The 23,853-nt window shown below is 43.0% G+C and overlaps 1 protein-coding gene across 1 annotated transcript in view; it reads right to left on the bottom strand.

Annotated features, from left to right (window-relative positions):
- The window catches only part of TLK2 (tousled like kinase 2), a gene marked incomplete at both ends in the record, with an annotated part of 129,017 nt that continues 105,164 nt past the window's right edge, over window positions 1-23,853 (bottom strand). Inside the window, 6 exon segments of the mRNA XM_080713240.1 lie at window positions 1-174; window positions 6,005-6,112; window positions 7,033-7,144; window positions 16,059-16,197; window positions 17,329-17,498; window positions 20,986-21,075. Coding sequence (XP_080569366.1) covers window positions 1-174; window positions 6,005-6,112; window positions 7,033-7,144; window positions 16,059-16,197; window positions 17,329-17,498; window positions 20,986-21,075 — 793 coding nt within the window.

Here is a 23,853-nt window from a genome sequence, read left to right as displayed (position 1 = left end):
TCAGTTTGAAGAACTGTTATTGGGTGCCCCAGAGGTTGATGCAATAGCAGCTCCGGCGGGGCTACTTGTGGAGACTGACTTCCGGATGTGAGGCAGCAAGTAGGGGTCACAGGCCAGCTGCTGGACATCAATGCGGTCCTCCTTTCGGTAGGCCAAGCACCGCCGGATAAACGCCTGCAAGAGAAAGTTTCCTGCAGAAGACTGAGGCAGATCATGCTGGCACTCCAGAGGGAGCTTGAGGCTCTGGGACTGTTGCCTGGGCCCAAAGCCAACATCACCTAAAGAAAAGGGGCTGCCAGGCGTGGTGGCACACGCTTGTGATCCCGGCATTCGGGAGGCTGAGACAGGAGGATTGTGGTTTGCGGACAGCCTCAGCTACTTAATGAGGCCCTCTGCAACTTAGTGAGATGCTGTTTCAAAATCAAGAAAAAAAATTGGGCTGGGGGTGTCACTTGGAGGTAGAATGACCCTGGGTTCCATCCTCAGTACCGTAAAAAGGAAGGAAGGAAGGAAGGAAGGAAGGAAGGAAGGAAGGAAGGAAGGAAGGCCGGCCGGCTTAAGACCTTTCTGGAAGCCACCAGGTCAGCCCAAAGAAGATAAAGGAAGGGAACCTACACACCCCTCTGTTGCTACAGACTCTCTGCCCCATGTCACATAGGGACTAAGCCACCCTGAAGGGGGAAGTGGGAAGGGTCTCAAAATACTCCTGCTCCAAAGCAGTAAGACCACCACCACCAACTAAAGCTGCCCTGGCTGGCTTGAACAGGAGCAGTCTATAATGATCCTACACCAAAACCACAAACCAGAGCCTCCCATGACTTTCCAGAGGAAGTAGAAATTCTAAGCGCATGCCTCCACCACCGTCATGTGCGGTGTACGGAGACTGACAGCGACTGCCACAGGCTGTGAAATGCTGCCCCGTGTCTCATTCACCCTTGAAAGGTCATTAAGCAAGTGGCGAAGCACGTACCTTAGCAGGAACGGGGACCTGACTAGGATTGTGTCTTCAGGGGCGTTGCAGACATTCAAAACACACTGAGGGATTTTACATGGAATCCAGCAGGGAGGGTTTCTTTACACCAAGCCCCAAAGAAAGGCTCCTCCTCTACATATTATTTCTTTCACTGCTCTCTTTCTTCCTTTTTTTTTTTTTTTTTTTTTTTTTGCGGGTCTGAGGATGGAACCCAGGGGCATTTGACCTCCGAGCTACACCCCCTGCCCTATTTTTTCTTTATTTTGAAACCGGGTCTCACTGAGTTGCAGAGGGCCTCACTAAGTAGCTGAGGTTGTCCGCGAACCGCGATCCTCCAGGTCTCAGCCTCCTGAATGCTGGGATTACAAGCGTGCGCCACCACGCCCGGCTTTCTTTCTTCCTATTTTTGAAATACATTTTATTCTGAAACAAGGTCTCACTAAGTTGCTGAGAGCCTCACTAAGCTGTCGAGGCTGGCTTCGAACCTGCGGTCTTCCTGTTCTAGCCTCCCAAGTCCTGGGATTATAAATGTAAACCACCACAACCAGCCTCTTTCTTCCTATTTTTTAACCTTTTAAATGAGACAGTTCTATTTACTCAAAGATATTTATAATGCAACTATTTTAAACAAATCAATGTCTTGAAAAAGTATAAAACATCATTTTCACCAAAAGCCTGTACTTTGCAGTTGGGTGTTAAGGATGTGCCGATGCAGACACACCCCTCTGGTAAAGGACACTGATGGGGGAGGCGGTGGGGAAGGGACAGGCAGCACACGAGGACTGTAAACTGCTCAATTTGCAGTGAACCTAAAACTGCTGTAAAATTCACAATAAAATCTAAAGCAAGAAACCAGCTATTGATTTTCTACTTTTCCATGTTTAATTTAAAAAACACAGCTGGGTATGATGGCACACACCTTTAACCCCAGTACTTGGGAGGCTGAGAAAGGAGGACTGAAAGTTGGAGGCCAGTCTCAGCAACTCAGCAAGAATGTCTTTCAAAATGCCCATGGAGGCTTCCTTTCCACTAAGGCTAAAAGGCTATGTAACCTTATTTTTACAATTTGTAGCATAACGGCTCTTCTACTTTATTTGTCAGTACCCCCCTCCCCATTGACAAAACATAAAAAGAGAATCTCAATTCTGGTTTCTCAAAAATCAAAGATACTAACAGGCACTTGTTTGACTAAATTATCTGGAAGAAAAACAAATTCATAGTGATGAACACAATGACCCTTGGCCTTTAAAAAGGAACCTTCCTGCTGGGTGTGGAGGTGCATGCTTGTCATCCCAGCTGCTTGGGAGGCTAAGGCAGGAGACATTGTTTGAGGCCAGCCTGATCAACTTGGCAAGACCTCGTCTCAAAATCAAATTTAAAAAGTGGAGGATGTGAGGAGAGAAATCAGTGGTGGAGCGCCCCTGGCTTCAATCCCCAGTACTGCAGAACAGAGAAGCCTCATCTTAGTGAGAGACATGGAATTAGAGCTTAAGAGGTGCTCTTTGGTCAAAAAATTTCTTTCTTTACTTATTTTGGTATTGGGGATTGAACTAGAGGTGTTGTACCACCAAGCTACATTCCTGCCCTTTTTAAATTTTTATTTTATTATATACATTTTTTGGCAGTACTGGGGATGGAACCCAGGGGCATTCTACCTCCAAGCTACACCTCCAGCTCTACTTTTTATTCTTTATTTTGAAACAAGGTCTCACTAAGCTGCAAAGGGCCTCACTAAGTAGCTGAGGCTGTCTGTGAACTGCGATACTTCCGTCTCAGCCTCCCAAATGCTGGGATTACAAGTGTGCGCCACCATGCCCGGCTTCCAGCCCTTTTTTAAAAATTTGAAACAGCGTCTCACTAAGTTGCTGAAGCTAGCCTCAAACCGGTGATTCTCCTTTCTCAGCCTCTCAAGTGCTGGAATTACAGTTGTGTGCCACTACACCTGGCCAGATAAATTTCTTTTACCTTGAATTTCCTCTCCACATAGCTGCCTCTTAACACGGCAAATGGACCAGACAGTGCCCTGATTATGTCCCTGGCCTGCTCTCCACCACACTTCCAAACAGCCATTGCCTTTCCCACCACTCGCCCTCTGCTCTTTACTCAGTGGACCTATGAACTACTCCTACACCTAAGCTCTGCTTGCTTTTCTCTGTGAAGAATGCTTCCCCTAAGTGTGCAGGTGGCTCCCCCTACACCTTCACATTACTGACATCACTTCACCAAGGCCTTCCCCAACAACGCCATAAAAAAAGGGGCCTCCTAGCCAGGCGTGGTGGTGCATGCTGGTAATCCCAGCATTCAGGAGGCTGAGACCTGGAGAATCATGGTTCTTGGACAGCCTCAGCTACTTAGTGAGGCCCTCCGCAACTCAGTGAGACCCTGTTTCAAAATAAAGAATAAAAAAATAGGGCAGGGGGTGTAGCTCAGGGATCGAATGCCTCTGGGTTCCACCCCCAGACCTACAAAATAGGGGGGGGGGCTTCCTATATCCTTGGCCCCTCATACTCTTATTGTCATCATAACATTTATTTACTTATGTATTTATTTTGTGCAGTACTAGGGATGGAACCCAGAGGCATTCTACCTCCTAGCTACACCCCCAGCCCTAATTTTTATTCTTTACATTGAAACAGGGTCTCACTGAATTGCAAAGGGTCTCACTAAGTAGCTGAGGCTGTCTACGAACCACAATCCTCCTGTTTCAGCCTCCTGAATGCTGGGATCAAGTCTCAGACTCCCAAATGCTGGTATCACAAGCGTGCACCACCTGCCCGACTTTAGTAACATTTATACAGCAACTGAAATGCATCCAATTTTGTGTTATTATCTCACCTAGTAGAATGTAAGCTTCTTAAGGGCAGGGAACTCTGTGTAGTTTACTGCTGTGTTTTCACAATTCCATCTCCACGAACTAGAACAGCATTTAGTGCTAACAGCACTCAATACATAAAGAGGAGAGGGAGAGGAGAAAGTAAGGGGTGAAGAAACACAGTACTTAGAAGGAGGACACTCAGGGAGATGGGAAACAATCAGGGGAAAGGGCTGGAGATATTTCTGTATTCTTTATAGCAGATCCACCTAACGGTCTCTAAAAATTGGAGAACAGGCCGGGCGTGGTGGCACACGCTTATAATCCCTGCGCTTGGGAGGCTGAGACAGGAGGATCGCACAGGTTCGAAGCCAGCCTCAGCTACTCAATGAGGCTCTCAGCAACTAAGTAAGACCCCGTTTCCAAATAAGATTATATATATATATATGTCTGGGAGTATAGCCCAGAGGTAGAAAACCTCTGGGTTCCACCCCCAGTACCACCAAAAAAAAAAAAAAAAAAGAGAACGTATGTTCTCATATTTAATGAATATATGCCAAAATCTGACAAAAGAGGAATGGTCTGTAGAGACCTGACAAACAAGAATACACCCTTTTCAGGCAACTCACTTGATCCGTGTCATTCTGCGCGGCTGCTGGGGAGTGGCCACTAAGAGCAGCTGCAGAAGCTACCACGCAGCTGCGATCCAGCCACCTGAACTCACAACTACCCTCTGAGCAAGGCATTTCTGCCTTTGTTTTTATGGGTGAGGAAAGGCAGCTCAGAAGATTTAAGCAAGCCAGCCCAAACCCACACATCTGTCAAATGAGGGTTCAACAGTGAGTTCCCTCTAGCCCTCTTCCAGGATGGTTGGGAAACCTGCCTTGGGAATATACTGCAGGATTTCTCCCTTGCTCACGTAATTTCTTGGTGATGGAGTGAGTACTTAAACCATTCAGCGATGCGGGCGGGAAGTTATTAGTCAGGAATTATAGAGAACTGGTATGGATGCTTATTCTTTCCATGTAACTTGTCACCTAGACCACTTGGAAAAGAAGCTCCTTCCTAATCTACCTCACAAAGGTGTGCTATGAGGAACTGTGAAGATACTGATAAAGAGACTAGACTTGTAATTGCTTGCCTGACTTTAAAACTGCAGAATGACCACAGCACCCACGGAGCTGACAACCACCAACCTAAGTAATATTGGCTAATACATAGAGAGAGAGAACACAGCAAAGATGAACCACCAGTAGCTACTGGAAACCTGACTTGCACAAATGTACGTTTGCAACTGTCTTTCTCTACGTCTATTCTATGTTTCCTTCGCCCTGATATATTTTTAGAAATGCGCTCAGCAATTGCTCACTGCCATTTAATCCTGTAACACCTCAGTACTTATTCTTATGCCATTTTTCCCACGAGGCCTTGGCTCCCACACCCCTGAGTAGGGATGGAAATGGGTGTCCTTCCCATTGCCCACAATGCCTAGCATATCTCTACTACACAGTCTGCTCTCCCTCACTGCCCCAACTCTAGAGAGTAATCGTGGATTAAAAAGCCCACTGGTCATAGAGGCGTAATGGCACATGCTTATAATCCCAGTACTTAGGAGGCTAAAACAAGAGGTTTGCAGGCTCGAGACCAGCCTTAGCAGCTTAGCAAGACCCTGTTTTAACATTAAATAAATAAATAGGGCTGGGGGGTTGGTAGCGCAAAGGTAGAACCCCCCCCCAGGTTAGTCCCCAGTACTCCCCCCTCAAATAAAAGCCCACCTGTTAACATTGTTTTTTATTGGACTTGGGGCTGAGGCAGGCAGAGTATAAGCACGATTCTTCCAATTGTTGTTTTCAAGGATACTAATTTATGCCTATCCTAACTTATTTTTTTGGGTGTGGGTTTGGCGATGGAACCCAGGGGCATTTGACCTCCGAGCTACCCCACTGCCCTATTTTGTATTCTTTATTTTGAAACCGGGTCTCACTGAGTTGCAGAGGGCCTCACTAAAAGTAGCTGAGGCTGTCCGCAAACTGCGAACCATGATCTTCTGGTCTCGGCCTCCCGAATGCTGGAATTATAAGCGTGTGCCACCACGCCTGGCTTCTATCCTAACATGTTTAATAACTGCCACATTTCATTTCAAATAATCCATCCACTATTATCCCAAGAAATAACAAAGCAGAGCAGGTCCTTCTGGTTGGCCAACGGGCCAATCTTACCTTTGCTTCAGGTGTGACTACTGGCTTTGGTGGGAACTGTACTTCAGTAGCTTTAAGGATAGTATTCTCTTGTAGAATGTCTTGCTGGGACTGGTTATGCCCAAAAGGCTGTCATATAAAAACAAAACAAACAAGGAAATAAAGGTGGGCCTCTCCTTAAAATTAAGGAGTATACAGTTCAGTACCACAGAGAAGGGAGAAGACTAGTCTTGGCAACTTGGCAAGACCTTGTCTCAAAATAAAAAATAAAAAGGGCTGTTGGTGTGGCTGAGTGGGGGAGCAACCTTGGGTTCAACCCTACTATCCACCTCTGTAAACTAAGAGTTGAGAAAAGTTGCAGAACTTCCATCACGCTTACACCACAGCCAAGGGGGAGCACTGAAGCACACAAACACAAGGGCAGAAGTGAGAACATAAAATCGCAACTGGAGATGCGTGCATGCTGCATAGTGCACACTCACACTACAATGTATGCACAGGGAAAAACAAGCATGAAAATTCACTAAATGTAGCTTACTACTACCTAGGTTAATACTTGCTCAAATGATAGTCACTTCAATGAGAGGTAACAGACAAAGAATACTTTCTGACATCACCTCCCCAGTACAGAAATAAAAAGCATGTTTCTATTAACACTAGTTTTAACTAATGTTGTGGTTAACAATAAAGTCTGGGGATAATTCACATTTCAATTCTTAGGACCCTTAAGAATGGCTCTTGGGAAGATTATTCACTTTAACAAACTAATGTAAGCCCCAACACATGAGACTTAAAACACATTCTGAATCTAATTGAGAACAGCAAAAATGCCTGTTTTCAACAGCCCAGCAGAATTCACGAGGTGACCTACAGATGAGAATTTGGGTTTATGCATCAAGCTTTTATTAGTGAGTGTTTATTTTCTGTAAAACACTACTTTCAGGATTCCATTTAGTATACCCCAATGATTAACCCCAAGGACTAATCCCTACCAAGGCGGTGTGCACAGCACCCAGTTAGGAAGTCCGCCACTTCCCCTGTCTCCTTACCTTTCTTCCATAGAGACACTGGTAGAAGATCACACCCACGGACCAGACGTCAACTTTATTTGAGATCTTTGGTGGTTCTTTCCCAACCACAAAACACTCTGGTGGTAAATACCTAGAAAAAAAGAAGGGAAAAAGGTTCTTGGGAGAATGAATATACAAAGCTAAGATACATAAAAAAGGTAAAATAAAATCTTATTGAGAATAGAAATATTTAAATTTTAAAATCAACTTAGAAGAAACAGAGTCAATGAAAAGATGGTGTAGCTTGAGGAGGTGGCACTGTCCGTACAGGGCACTGACACACACGCCTCATTCACAGAGCAAGGTAAATATTCTACCTATTCCCTTTACTCACCTCAGCGTCCTTCCCAAAGCTGTTTATAATCTACACTCAATGTGCGTTCATCTTTTTGGTTTGGTTTTGGCAGTGTTGAGGATCAAGCCCAGATTTCCTACACTGAACTAATATATAGCCCCCCAATCCATCAAGTTCTTTTGGGGGTACACTAAAGTTAAACCCAGGGGCACTCTATCTGAACTACAGATCTAGACCTATTTTATTGTTTATTCTGAAAGTGTCTTGCTAAATTGCTGAGGTTACCTCAAACCTGTGATTCTGTTTCAGCTCCCCCAAGTAATGGAATGTCAGGTGTGTACCACCATGCCCAGCTCTCAACAAGTTTTTTTTTTCTTTTTTTTTTTTTTTGGTGGTATTACGGGTCGAACCCAGAGGCTTTCTACCTCTGGGGTATACTCCCAGACCTTTTTTTATATATTTTATTTGGAAACAGGGTCTCACTGAATTGCTGAGAACCTCACTAAGTAGCTGAGGCTGGCTTTGAACCCATGCGATCCTCCTGTCTCAGCCTCCCAAGCTCGGGGATTACAAGCGTGCGCCACCACGCCCGGCTTCAACAAGTTTTTTGTTTTTTTTCTTAAAGAAATGGGGCACCCACCTTTTTTGAGAAAGAGATTCCAATAAAAATTTTAAAAGGCTGGAGTACAGCTTGGAGGTAGAATGCCCCTGGGTTCAATCCCCACTATCAAAAATAAAGGGGGTCTGAGTAGGGGTACTAGGGAGTCAGGCTCAGCAGTGCATAGCTGTAATCTCAGCAGCTGCAGAGGCTGAGACAGGACAAAGCCAGCTTGGTCAATTTAGCAAGACTGTCTCAAAATAAAAAATAAAAAGAAGCTGGATGTGGTGGTGCAGGCTTGTAACCCTAGTATTTGGGAGTCGGAGACAGGAAAACAGCAGGTTCACAGCTAGCATCAGCGATTTCATGAGGTCCTCTGCAACTTAGAACCTATATCAAAATAAAAAATAGCCGGGCATGGTGGCGCACGCTTGTAATCCCCGTGCTTGGGAGGCGGAGACAGGAGGATCGCGCAAGTTCGAAGCCAGCCTTGCTGGCTTAAGAGACCCTGTTTCCAAATAAAAATATAAAACTAGGTCTGGGAGTGTAGCCTGGAGGTAGAAGGGTTTCCAGGAACCCCAGTACCACCAAAAAATAAAAAATAAATAGAGTTGGGGGAGGGGTACAGCTCAGAGGTAGAATGGCCCTTAGTTCAATCAGCAGCATCACACAAAAAAATTTATTTATTTACACACACACACAAATATACAAACAAATAATAATAAAATTAGGGCTGGGGGTATCAGTCGATGGTAGAGCTCCCATGGGTTGAAACCCAGTACTGACGCTGGGTGTGGTGGCGCACGCTTGTAATCCCCGCGCTTGGGAGGCTGAGACAGGAGGATCGCACAGGTTTGAAGCCAGCCTCAGCTACTTAGTGAGGCTTTCAGCAACTTTGTGAGATCCTGTTTCCAAATAAAATATAAAAAGAAGTCTGGGAGTATAGCCTGGAGGTAGAAAGCCCCTGGGTCCATCCCCCGTACCACACACACACACAAAAAAAAAAAACCTAAAAAAACAACAAAAAAACCCCAGTACTGGAAAAAAAAATCAATAAAAGGTTTTTGTTTTTTAGTACTGGGGATTGAACCCAGGGCGCCCATTGAACACACAAGACCTACCCCTAATATTAACTTTTATTTATTTTTTTTTTTGGTAGCTGAGGCTGTCCACAAACCGCAATCCTCCTGTCTCAGCCTTCCCAGTGCTGGGAATACAAGCATAAGGCTCTTAATTTTGTGTGTGTGTGGTACTGGGAATAAAACCCTTCTACCTCCAGGCTACACTCCCAGACCTGTTTTATATTTTATTTGAAAACAGGGTCTCTTAAGCCAGCATGGCTGGGTTTGAACCTGCAGGATCCTCCTGTCTCCGCCTCCAAGCGCGGGTTTTACAAGCGTGCGCCACCACGCCCAGCTTAACAAATGTTTTAAAAGTACAAATGAAGTCAGATATAGTGGTGCATGCCTGCAATCCCAGCATTCAGGAGGTGGAGACCAGAGGATTGCAGTTTGAGGACAGCCTCAGTTACTTAGGGAGGCCCTTTGCAATTCAGTGAGACCCTGTTTCAAAAAATAAAAGACTTGCCGGGCATGGTGGTGCACACTTGTAATCCCGGCATTTGGGAAGCTGAAACAGGAGGATCATGGTTCAAGGACAGCCTCAGCTACTACTTAGTGAAGCCCTTTGAAATTCAGTGAGACCCTCCCTGTTTCAAAATAAAGAAAAAAAAATAGGGTCAGGGGTATAGCTCGAAGGTAGAATGTTCCTGGGTTCTATCCCCAGTACCTCAAAATAAAAAAATAAAAAAAATAAAAGACTAAAAACAAAATAGGGCTGGGAGTGAAGCTTGGAGGTAGAATGCCCTGGGTGGTTTCATCCCCAGTACACCCCCCAAAAAAAAAATTACAAATGAACTCCACATCCTATACAGATCTTTGAGGGAGAAAGTTTTTTTTTTTTTTTTGGGGGGGGGGTGCTATGGATGAAACCCAGGGCATTTTACTTCACATACCCCAGCACTATTTTATTTTATATTTTGAAACAGGGTCCTGCTAAGTTGCCCAAGAGTCTTTCTAAATTACTAAGACTGGTCTTGAATCTATCATCCTCTTGTCTTAGCCCTCTGAGTACTGGGACTAGCAGTGTGGGTCACTACACCTGGCTTATTTTGTATTTTTATTTTGCCTTTTTTGGAAATCTAGACCAGAAATAACTCCAAAGCAAAATCAAAGCCAGACATGGCGATGCACACCTATAATCATAGTACCTAGAGGAGAGTAGGTTCAAGGTCAGCTTCGTTCGCTTAGCATGACCCTGTGTCAGAATAAAAAATAAAAGACCTGGGGCAGTCAGGAATCATGGTACATGTGTGCTATCCAGTATTTAGAAGGCTGAGACAGGAGGATCACAGCCTCCTGTGAGGCAACTTAAGTGAGATCCCTGGCAACTTAGAGACCCTGTTAAAATTAAAAAACAAAAAGGAGCCGGATGTGGTGGCGCACGCTTGTGATCCCAGCATTCAGGAGGCTGAGACCAGAGGATTGCGGCTCGCGGACAGCCTCAGCTATTTAGAAAGGCCCTCTGCAACTTAGTGAGACCCTGCTTCAAAATAAAGAATTAAAAAAAAAAAAAAATATATATATATATGGCAGGGGGTATAGCTCGGAGGTCGAATGCCCCTGGGTTCCATCTCCAAACCCTCCAAAATAAAGGGAGGGGGGGGGCGCTGAAGGTGTAAACGGGACGTAGAACACCCCTAGGTTCAATCCCCAATACTAATAAATAAAATCAAGTGTGAACTAGGTGTGGTCATGCATTCCTATGATACTAGCTACTTGAGAGGCTGAGACAAGAGTATCCTAAGTTCAAGTCCACTCTGAGTAACTTCAGGAAAACCCTATCTCAAAATAAAAAGGTTGGGGATCTAGCTCAATGGTAGAGTACTTGCCTAGACAAGGTTCAGGGATTAATCCCTAGGACCATAAAAAAGAAATTCCAGAGTGATAGTAAAGGTCAAATTATCAGTATTTTCTCCTCTCCCCCTTTTTCGTACTAGGGATTAAACCCAGGGGCATCTACCTCTGAGCTACATCCCTAGCCTTATTTTATTTATATTTTGACACAGGGTCTGGCTAGGATGAGAGTCTTGCTATTTGTTGAGGCTGTCCTCAAGCCCATGATTCTCCTGTCTCAGCCTCCCAAGTACTAGGATTATAAGCATGCTCTCATGCACCGGCTCACTTGGCTTTTTCCCTTTTCTTTTAATTACTACTAGTTATTGATTCATAGGCATTCTTCCTCTGAGCTACACCTCCAACCCTTTTGAAAATTTTATTTTTTCTTTTGTATTAGGGATTGAACCTAGAGGCGCTTTACCTACAGGTCACACCCCCAGCCCCATTTTTTTTTTTTTTATTAATAGAAAGCATACTAACAGAACGGGTAAGAATGTAGTGGTACATGCCTATAATCCCAGTACTTGGGGGCTGAGACCAGAGGACCACAGGTTGAAGTACAGCTTCAGCAAGTACTGAAGCTCTCCTCAACAGAGCAAGACCCTGTCAAAATAAAATAGGGCTCCCAGCCCCATTTTTTAACTTTTTGTTTTGAAACAGGGTCTCTCCCTGGGTTGCTAAGAGTCTCACTATGTTGCTGTGGCTGTCCTCAAACCTGAGATTCTCCTGTCTCAACCTCCTAAGTACTGGGATTATAGGCACATGCCACCACACGTGGCTACGTTTTGTTTTAAAACAGGGTCTCACTAGTCTAAGTTGCTGAGGCGGCTTTGAACCTGTAATTCTCCTGTCTCAGCCTCCCAAGTACTGGGATTACAGGCATGTGCCACTCAGACTTTTCTGAGGCTATCAGAATTTTCTATTTCCTACCTTAAGAGTAAGAAATACTGGCATTCACTGGAGGACTAAAAAGAAGTGTAGCAAAGCCAGATCAACTAGTTGCTAGCACACCTCTGTCCTCATCTAAACCCTTTCCCTTCTCACCACTGAAGCCAGAGGACAGGTGACCACACCAAATTGTCCATTATGGAAAGTTAAGTATCTCTGGGAACTTAGGAAACCAAATCCACCAGGACTCTTATCCTGGGTCCCCTCCTATTCTGAGGAGAACACATCAATTTCTGCAGATTTTGTGCTGGAAAAATCCATTTGGCAAAAAATTATTTTGGGCCTTGCTGGGCTTTGGTTATAAAAATCTAAACTGACAGCTTAAAAGGAGCCCAAGAGGCAAGAGGCAGAAACCCTAAGTGTTACTTCTCCCAGCTACCATCTTTATCAAACTTAGTAAACATAAAAACCTTTTTCTCCCTTCCTTACTTCCTTTTCTTTTGGTCCTGGTGATGGAATCCAGGGTTGTTCTGCTTCTAAGTTACATTCCCTGACTTTTATATTTCTTAATTTTAACCTGGTCTAAGTTATCAGATTTGGCCTTAAAACTGATTCTTCTGTGTCTGCCTCTCAAATATTGAGATTACGAGAGTGCATTACCACGCCTGGGCTCTTTTTTAAAAATTTAATTATTTCTTCATTTTGTGAGTAGGGGGTCTTGCTATACTGCCCAAGTCAAACTTAAAAACAAACAAACAAACAAACAAAAAAACTCCTACACTCCTTACCCTGGGGTACTGGGGATTGAACTCTGGGACATTCTATCTCCAAGTTATACCTTCAGCCTTTTGGGTTTTTTTATTTTGTTTGTTGAAACAGGGCTAGGTAGCCAAGAGCCTCTGTTGCCAAGACTGTCCTCGAACCTGTGATCCTCCTGTCTCAGCCTCCCAAGCACTGGGATTATGAGCATACACTACCATGCCTGGCAAGATGTTTCTTAATTTTCTTAACTAGACATTTTTAGATGATTAATACCATTGACTAGGTAAAATTATTTCACAATGAAAACTTTTAGCCAAAACACAAACTGAGGACTGGGGGTGTAGGTCTGTGATAGAGAATGTAATTAGCAAGCAAGATGTTTTAGGTTTGATCCCCAGCACTGTGGAACTAAAAAACAAGAAACCAGCTGTAATCACAGCTACTCAGGGAACTGAAGGATTGTCGAAGCCCAGGAATTTGAGACCAGCCTAGGAAATGTGGTAAGGCCAAAAGTAAAAACCCCAACAACATAGTTTATAATTTATGACACTATCATAACCAATAACACACCTATAAAGTTCCAAAAAAAAAACACCCTATATTGAAAATGGACCCAAAGCTGTCAGAGTTCAGAATTCTTTACTATAATTTATTATTATTATTATTATTATTATTATTATTATTATTATTATTATTATATTTTTTGGTGGTACTGGGGTTCCTGGAAACCCTTCTACCTCCAGGCTACACTCCAAGACACCTATTTTTATATCTTATTTGGAAATAGGGTCTCTTAAGCCAGCAAGGCTGACTTCAAACCTGCGTGATCCTCCTGTCTGTGCCTCCCAAGTACAGGGATTACAAGCCTGCGCCACCACGCCCGCTACTATACATGTTTTAAGTATGACTTTTTTGGGGGGGGCAGGGGGGGTACTGGGGATTGAGCCCGGGAACATTCTACCTCCAAGATAAACCCCGAGCTCTATTTTTTATTCTTTATTTTGAAACAGGGTCTCACAAGTTGCAGATGGCCTAAGTGGTGATTCTCCTGTCTCAGCCTCCCACGTTCTAGGATTACAAGTGTGTGCTACCACGCCCAGCTCAAACACGATATTGTAATAAATAAAACCTTGATGGAGAATAGGGGTTAGTAAAGTAATCCAAAGGCGGCATGATAATTTGGCAAGATTTCTAAAATATAAAGGCCCCTGTCAAATTAACAGTACAAATCTGGTAAGTGATATTCTAGGTCTCAGTCTCTCCATCTGTGAATGAAGAAGTAAATTAGTTCTTCACCCAAATAATACTGAAAACAACAAGTAGTCTTATTTCCTATCAAAGATTTTGGGAGTGAAAGTAAAGACAGTTCTATAATAATACACTCAATTGTATTAAAACAAAACAAAACAAAACACAGAGCCAGATGTTGTTGCACAAGCTTGTAATCCCAGTACTTGGGAGGCTGAGATGGGAGGGTCCAAGTTCACGAACAGCCTCCACTACTTAGTGAGGCTCTCTGCAACTTAGTGAGACCCTGTTTCAAAATAAAGAATAAAAAAATAGAGCAGGGGGTGAAGCTTGGAGGTAGAATGCCTCTAGGTTCAATCCCCAGTATTAAAAAAACAAAACAAAAACATAAAAACCCACAACAGATTAGGTATAGTGGCACACACCTGTAATCCCAGTTATTCAGGAGGCTGAGACAGGAGAATCACAAGTCTAAGGCCAGTCTAAGTCTAAGTCTAAGGCAACTAAGCAAAATCCCATCTCAAAATTAAAACTAAAAAGGCTTAGCCAGGCATGGCAGTGCACACTTGTAAATCCTGTAGTTGGGAGGCTGAGACAGGAGGATCACAGATTCATGGCCAGCATCAGCATCTTAGTGAGGCACATAAGAACTTAGTGAGACTCTGTTTCAAAACAAAAAATAAAATAAGGCTGGGTGGGGGGCAGCTCAGAGGTAGAAGGCCCAGCACTGCCCAAAAAAAAAAAAAAAAAAAAAAAAAAGGTTTGAGGAGGTAGTACTCCTGGGCTCCATCCTCAGTACCATCAGGAAAAAACAAAACAAGACAAAACAAAACATATTTGCATCATAATAAAAGTGTTCATTCAGAAGAAATGGTGCTTAAGGTGAAGTCTATGGTTCATTTATTCTAAAGAAGTTGTCAATGTAGAAGACTTCTGGAACAACTAAAAACTGCAAACTGTCACTTAAAAAATATATATCCTCCCAGCCTGTTTGTACCTCTCTGGGTCATGAGGATGGAGATTATGACAATGTTTTCACCAATATAAACTCTTCAAGCCTTCACTGGAAATTTCAGCAGGACTAAGTGAGAAGAGGGCTTATCCTGCGTGTGGAAAGGCACACTCCTCTCCCCTGTATGTTCCATGTCAAGCCCCTCATTCCTAGACAGCTAGGATTCTGCTAAGGCCCAGGGCCTCCAGCCCCAAAGGTAAGTAATTAACCTCCTGACCCTGGGGCAGATCAGCTTGTTACCCCTCCCTTAGTGCCTTCTGCAGGTTCAGAATCACACCTACCAACATGTATATGTGTATAATCACCTTGGAAGGAAAAAAAGAGCTTTGTTAACAGACTTTTGCAATAGCCTTGGCCACAGGTACATTTTATGGTTCTCAGTGTGAACAGTAACAGTAGGAGAAAAAAGTAATAGTAAACAACAACAGGAGGATCTATACTGGCAGGCTGAACTAGCTGGGGAAGGGTGGTTGGGGCAGAGAGATGACCCAAGGTGGTCATCTCTAAATTATATATCTCTAAATTATATGGGTGTGGCAGCACATGCTTGTAATCCCAGCATTTGGAAGGCGGAGACAGGAGGAATGCAATTCACGGGCAGCCTCAGCTACATAGTGAGGCTCTCTACAACTTAGTGAGACCCTGTTTCACAATAAAGAATACAAAATAGGGTCGAGGGTGTAGTTTGGAGGTAGAATGCCACTGGGTTCCATTCCCAGAAGTGCAAATAAACAAATAAATAAGTAAATGCAGAACGTGGCTAACAGACCTGGATGAATGGATGACCTTCTAGTCAACTGCACTCACTTTTTCCATTTAGGTTTCATAAAATTTGATGGTTTTTTTCCCCATCCTGATTTTTATAATTCCTTAAATCATGACAGTCCATCACCCTCAGATAACTCTAGACACAAATCCCTTAGGCCATTAACCCATGAAAAGAGACCTCCAGTTGTACTGAAAAGAATTCAGGGCCACGCCTTCATATACCACGTGAACAGCCTCATTCTCCGCTGACTTGGAAGGCCAGCCTGTGGCAGAAACATACATCGAAAAGACCTGGCCACACAGGTGCACTCTCAAAGGTTTGTGAGAGAAGAAAGAAAAAGGGAGAGAAATTAATATAAAGGGTCAAAATGCTGTAAAGAGTTATGGCATTTCTAACTCAGCAGACACAAACCACCAAGGTTTCAGCACTGCAGAGCCGCCTCTCCACCACCAAGCGGGTGGCGCCTGGATACCTACCAATAAGTACCAGCACCTTGTGATGTTAGCTCCATGCCATCCACTGAATTGTAGCTATCATCATCCATGATTTTGGAAAGACCAAAATCTGTGATTTTTATCTCTCCACATGCTGTACCATTTACTAAGAGAATATTACCTAAAAAGATAAAAATCTTCATGAATAAACACAGAGACTTATTAAGAAAAAATTCACAGTAATAACAGACAAGAAAGGAACAAATGAACTCAAATTGTTGCATTCAAAAAAGCAACCATCTAAACCTTTGGAATAAAGTAATCTAAAACTTTGGATGCTAGATGCGAGTCCTCAGCATCTATAGGAAACTTGTTTCCAAGAATTACCTGCCTAAAGTGCCAAAACCACCACTGTAAGCACTGGAAATAAAAATAACTTGAGCAAAGCAAAATATCACTTGTACAACACTGGTGGGAAAGCCTCCCGTGAACTGTGAATGAGGTCTCTTAACTACCCTGTACTGACAGTAAGTAGCTGGCCGGGAAGGGCAGAGGGGACAACAAAGAAAGCTCCCAAGTAAACCTAAGCCAGCACCACAGTGCCACCTACAGGCAGGAGAGTGAAAACCCAGGCACACAGGAGACGAGCTATTTTAAAAAATTTGTTCTAACTATTCTGTCACGTGAATTAATATCAACACAGTAAAGAATTGTGAGTAGTGAGACTGAATGTACAGCTACCACCAGGCTCCTAACAACTGAAGGTAACAAAAGAGATCAGAAGTATACCTGCCCTCCACTTGGTGGCACATGCTGGGGGCACAGTTCGGAGGTATGATGCCCCTGGGTTCAAACCCCAGTCACACACACACACACACACACACACACACACACACACACACACACACTCACACACCCCTGATAATCACACAAAAAAATGAAAATTTCTCAAAATTCCTAACTTAGTGATAGACACTAGGAGTAGACAAACCACTACACAGCATGAGTAATGGGAAGAAACAAAACTGAACTTGCCGGGACAGAGCCTTCTCAATGGGACTGACGTCAGACAACTACCCTGGCTCCCAGACAAAGCCCTCACTCTCCAGAGCACTTCATCTGAAATGCCACCCGCCCTCCTAACCCGCTCCGTGCCAGGCTTCCAGGCTTCCCACACCTCCCCAGGCAACCCAGGGCAGATGCTACTAGGCATTACTGGGTCCTGCCAAATTCTCTAACTTTACAAAATCCAAGGACAATTAGAAGATAAAAAAAAAAGTCACCAATACTGTCTCTACAAAGTTAGACATACCTGGTTTGAGGTCATAGTGTATGATGGGAGGTTTAATTTCATTTAAGTACTTTAAAGCATTCACAATCTGCATGATAATGGATCGGGCTTCTTTCTCCGACATTAATTTGTGCTGTTTCAGGTAGAAGTCCAGATCATTTCCCTCACAGTACTCTAATACTGTACAAAACCTAAAGACAAATAAACCACCATTTAATCACGAGATAAGAACCAGCTGATTGAGACTGAATCATTCCCAGAGAAAACTTTAAAAACCTGTTATCAGCTACCTAAATGGTTCACAGGAAGAAACGCTCAATCTCCTGGAGAAGAGCCTGGGCACGCCTCCAAGCCGACCTCGGCTGTACTGACGGTCACCGGTCACCGTGGCACAGTTGTTATAGACTCTAAGAGCTAGACTTTTTTTTTTTTTTTTTTTTGTAGTATTGGAGATTGAGCCCAGAGGCATTCTACCTTTGAGCTACGCCCCCAGCCTGATTTTCTTATTTGGAAAAAGGGTCTCACTAGGTTATGAGTCTCACTACCTGCTTAGGCTATCCTTGAACCCACAATAATCCTCCTATCTCAGCCTCCCAGGTACTGAGATTACAGGCATGCATCACTACACCTGGCTTGAGATAGACATCTTGGAAGTATCTCCTTTAAATTCCCATGTCATGTACCCATGCTGACAATGAGGAAGAATCTAGGGTTTGCCCAGGTCCCAAGAACTGGCTGTAAAGACGTCTCCTGGTAGTTGGGCATGATGCTGCCCAAATGTGTTGTTATGCGGAGTTATGATTTTTTCTTCGGCTACGTCAATTCATCACACAGACCCATATTTAAAGCTACATTTCACTTGTGGCATGATGGGCCACAAGTCTATCCTCCAAGCTAGGTGTTAAAGCTGAAGACTTCCTGAACTGTTTGAGTATTCCTGAGAGATGAGTACCTTTTGAACTATTTTAAGTTGAGACAATGTAGGTCTATTAGTCAGGCTCTAGTCAGGAAATAAAACGCTTGAGTACTAAAGATAGAGTAGACTTTAATTCAGGAAACCGATTACACAGACGATGGAGAACTGAGAGGATGAACTGGCCAGTGAGGCGCCCCAGAGATCATCTACAGCAGGAAGCCATTAGAACCCTAAGGCCAGAGGGTCAGGGGAAGGAGATGGTGCAACTAGAACCCAGGGTCACCGGGAAAAGATGGAATTATGGGATGGGCAGAGAACACCCAGTCCCTGCATCGCTGACTCTTCATCTGGGAACTAAGTGAGATACCAACTGAGATGAACCTGAAAAGCACAGGCTGCAAGAGGAATCCCCCTAGATGCAGGGCAGGGAAGAGTGAGGAGAGAAATAGAGCAAGCAGACTCAGGACTAGCGCTGCGGGCCTCCGGGCAACTGGAGGCCTTCATAAAACACCGCAAATGATTGTGAGCAATACGTGGTCCTGTGGAATTCCAACACTGAACAGTGGTTAAGCTTCTTAGGAAACATGGCAGGGTATACTATCATTGTTTGAGGATAAATATTTGAAATGTGGATTCTCTGATCTGATATGCTAAAATTTAATACAGACTCTCATGATCAATGGGCTTATTCCTTGACCAAAATGCAAGCTAGAAATAAAATCTCACTTTTAATACCCAAGTAATTCTCTGAAGATATTCTAAAACAATGATCTAACTTTTAAAATTTTATTTATTTATTTATTTTTGCAAAACTGGGGATTGAACCCAGGGGGCATTCTACCTCTGAACTACACCCCCAGCCCCATTTTTTATTCTTAATTTTGAAACAAGGTCTCACTAAGTTGCAGATGCCCTCACTAAGTAGCTGAGGCTGGCCGCGAACCTGTGATCCTCCTGTCTCAGCCTCCCAAGTACTGGGATTACAAGCGTGCGCCATACCCGGCTCAATAGTCTAACTTAATTTTGTAAAGGTTCACCATATACAATAGGAAGAACAAACAATTCTAGAAGAGTATGGAATTAACTCAATTTATCATATTGGTTAAAAGTAGGCATATAATTTAAAGCAGCATATAATCAAAGTCGTTATATTTATTTTTGAAATTATTTTAATACTTACATTTCAGAGTTCTGCCTAGTATTCAAGGAATCTACTCAAAGCAAAACAGTGATGCCACTCTGTAGAGACCTACCCTCTGATTAATTATTTTTCTGAGCCCTGCTCCATGCAAAACACACATGGCTATGTGTGGTTTCTCTAGTGAAAAGGGAAAATCCTGAACGAGTAGAAGGGGGACAGGTCATGCTCTGAAATTTTGTGGCATTTCTAAATATAGGCTGGTAATAGGGTAGTATCACATTGCTGACACTTTTAAAAAGCCCTGAAGGGCTCACCAGAGTCTCTGGGAGGGAGCAGTCTACACTCACTGGGCAATGTTAATGGCATGCTGAACCAACTGATGCTAGTTCCCAAGAGCTGTTAAATTCTCAGGACTTGAACCGGGCGTGGTAGCACACACTTGTAATCCCAGTACATGGTAGACAAAGACGGGAGAATTCAGGTTCAGGGCCAGCCTCAGCTATTTAGTAAGGCCCTCCACAACTTAGTAAGACTCCGTTTCAAAATGAAGAATAAAAAATAGTGCTGGGGTGTAGCTCAGAGATAGAATGCTCCTGGGGTCAATCCCTAGTAACACACACACACACACACACACACACACACACACACACACACACTTTTTCCCAGGACTTTTGTAAGCTGGTTATTAAATCATTTATAGGACAAATGGATAAACAAAATGTGGTAAATCCATACAACGGAATATTATTTGACCATGAAAAGGAAATGAAATATATAATACAACATGATGTCATTCATATGAAAGTCTAGAATAGGAAATCTATGAAGACAGAAAGTAGCAGTTGGTCAGGCAGCACACACCTGTAAACCTAGTTACTTGGGAAGCTGAGGCAGGAAGACTGCAAGTTCAAAGCCAACTTTAGGCAACCTAATGAGACTATCTCAAAATAAAGGGGGCTTGGGGATTTAGCTGCATGGTAGAGCATCCCTGGATTCAAACCTCAGTACTGAAGTAAAAAAGAGAGAGAGCAAGAGAGAATAGGAAGGAAGGGACAGAGGAATGGAGGGAGGAGAAGAGAAGCGGAAGAAAGAAGAGAAGAAAATAGCAGCTGCTTAGGGCTGGGGAGAGTGAAGGAATGGCGAGATTGAGGAATGATAGCAAAAGGCATGGATTTCTTTTTAGATGGTGAAAAATATTCTAAAGTGGTCTCTGATAATGGTTGCATATATCTTTGAGTATATACAAAAACCCACTAAATTGTGTGTTTTTTAAATGAGTATATCTCATGGTATGTGAACTGTAATCTAATAAAGCTCTTTTTAAAGTTAGTACAACTTGGGACATGGTAGGAAATTGGCAAACACTACAAATCAACCTTGCCTCTGTCTCCACCAAGCTAATTGTTAAACACTGACCAGCAACAAGTGTATATGTCCCTTGGCCTAGAGATGTCTGGCTGACCCAAAAGAGGAATTTGTGTATGACCATTTGCCTATGAATTAAGAAATCTGGTTACTTTAGAGGATATTTCCTGGACCCAGATTTAAGCTCTATTCCATGAATACTCAATACTTCAAGAAAATAATATTAACTGCTAAGGTAAAATGGCATAGCACTTACGAGTCCGTGTCCAGTGAAAAGTAATCATACAGCTTAACTATTCTGGGATGATCCAGTTCTTTGTGAATCCGGTATTCCCTACATGCATGCCTGTAAATAAATAAAATATTAGCAAGAAGGCATTTGGGCCTTCTTTTTAGAACTCTTCACAGATTCTCCTAAATATTCCCTTATTTCTTCACCGTCTCCACATTCAGATCCATCTAGTCCCTTCATCTAACTTTTCGTTTTCCTCATCTTATTTTCTCTATTGGTATTTACAAACCATTAAGAAAATTAGTAGGTATTAAATATGTGCTAAATAAAAGGATGCCAACCTTTTATTCTCTCAAGTTCCTTCTATGACAATCATACCTCTTTTACATTTATACCCAAAGAATAAAGATTTAAAAATTAAAAAGATGGCTTTTACTGGAACGGATCCTTCCTATTTGCAAATGCTTATATCCTGAGGAATCAAACATACATACGTACATACATACACACACAATCATACATACGTACATGCAATGTATGCATGTACGTATGTATATGTGCCAATGGTGTCAAACATAATTTATAAACTACCTGGGTTAACAGATTACCAGACATATAAGCAAAATGTTAATATTTCTAGCTTTATTTTTTTTGTACTGGGGATGGAACCCAGGGTCTTTCTACCTCCAGGCTATATGCCCAGACCTACTTTATACTTTATTTGGAAACAGGGTCTCACTAGGTTGCTGAGAGCCTCACTAAGTGGCTGAGGCTGGCTTCGAACCTGTGCGATCCTCCTGTCTCAGCCTAAGTACTGGGGTTATAAGCGTGCGCCACATGCATGACCTTTTTTGTTTTCAAATCATACTCCTTACAAGTAAAATTAAGGTAAATAAATTAGCTTTACTTTGTTCTAAGAAAATGTAAAATCGAAGCCGGGCTTGGTGGCGCACGCTTGTAATCCCCGCGCTTGGGAGACAGAGACAGGAGGATCGAGCAGGTTTGAAGCCAGCCTCGCTGGCTTAAGAGACCCTGTTTCCAAATAAAAATATAAAAATACATCTGCGAGTGTAGCCCGGAGGTAGAAGGGTTTCCAGGAACCCCTGTATCACCAAAGAGAGAGGGGGGGGGTGTATAAATTTGATAGAAAATTTGAAATTGTGAAAATCCCAGTTTTCCTAAAACACGTACAGTCAGTGGTTTGGAGGTTAAATGTCCCTGGGTTCTATCCTCAGTACCAAAAGAATAAAATAACTCAATGAGTTTAAGAATAAAAATATAATCTGACATAAGGAATTTTAAAAGCATAAGCATGTATTTTAGAGCCACGCCTGGTGGCACATCCCAGTACTTGGGAGGCTAAGACAGGAGGATTCCGATTCACAGATAGCCTCAGCTACTTACTTAGTAATGCCACCAACTTAGTGAGACCTTGTTTCAAAATAAAGAATAAGCCGGGTGTGTGGCGCACGCTTGTAATCCCCGCACTTGGGAGGCGGAGACAGGAGGATCGCGCTGGTTCGGAGCCAGCCTCACTGGCTTAAGAGACCCTGTTTCCAAAAATTAAAAAGTATAAAATAGGTCTGGGAGTGTAGCCCGGAGGTAGAAGGGCTTCCAGGAACCCCAGTACCACCAAACAAACAAACAAACAAACACAAAAACAAAAAAAAGAATAAAAAATAGTGCTAGGGGTGTTGCTCAGAGGTAGAACGCCCCTAGGTTTCATCCCTGGTACCACAAAAGGAAAAAAAAAAAAAAAAAGAGTATATTATACAATATAATTACCAATAATTTAAGAAGTACTTAGGTCTTTTTTTTCTTTTTACAAGGAGAGTAACTGGAAACTATTTTAAGTAAGCACTATTTAGTTTGGGATGTTTTGTTATAAGGAAAGAGGCATTTTCCATAGTATAATAAAATAAACCTAAAAAAAAAGCAAGGTTTTCTAAAATTGGTATACTTCTGTTTAACAGAAATACACAGGAAGTACAACTAAAGAAAAGCTGAAGAAAAAATTACTAGAATGAAGAAAAGAGGAACAGGAATCTAACAATAATTAAGGCTTTTCCCCAGTGGAAACTTTGGGCTCATTTTCACACTGCAGCTTGGGGCCACCTTTGCTTCTCCTGATGCGCCGGACTGCTGTTACTTCTGCAGAGGACAGCCCTGCCAGCACAAGGCAGAGCAGGGCAGCACACAGTGACTCCTGAGCTCCAGCTGGGACGGCCAGCCTGCTCCTGCAGGTGCGCGGCACAAGGCTTTGGCCAAACTCCCATCACACCGAAGTAATTTCACACGCGTTCTTTATGAATATATCAAGATTCTACATAATATTATGTTTGGTAAAATGAAGGGAATATTATTTAAAAAGCTTAGAAACCACCAGGCATGGCAGATGCTTGTAATCCCAGTTCTTGAAAGGCTGAAACTGGAGAATCACAGATTTGAAGCCAGCCTCAGCAATTTAATGAAACCCTGTTTCCAAAATAAATAAAACAGATCTGGAGTCCCCAGTACTACACACACACAAATCTTAGAATCCTATGGATTACCCTAATCATGTCATTTCCAATTCAAACATGCCTTTTTTTTTTCTTTGCGGTTTTGGGGATGGAACCCAGGGGCATTTGACCTCCGAGCTACACCCCCTGCCTTAATTTTTATTCTTTATTTGAAACAGGGTATCACTAAGTGGCAGAGGGCCTCACTAAGTAGCTAAGGCTACTTAGTGAGTATTCACGAACCAGAATCCTTTGGTCTCAGCCTCCCGAATGCTGGGATTACAAGTGTGAGCCACCAAACCTGGCTTCCATGCCAAAACGCTACAATTCTCCACTATTAACCTCTTCACAGTTTGTACATTTTTTCCTTCCTTTCCTTTCCTTTCCTTTC

This window comes from Muscardinus avellanarius, assembly GCF_963383645.1.
Source record: "Muscardinus avellanarius genome assembly, chromosome: 16".
Taxonomy (NCBI): Eukaryota; Metazoa; Chordata; class Mammalia; order Rodentia; family Gliridae; genus Muscardinus; species Muscardinus avellanarius.
The sequence above is the reverse complement of the archived record's forward strand: the minus strand, read 5'-3'. Positions and strand labels throughout refer to the sequence as shown.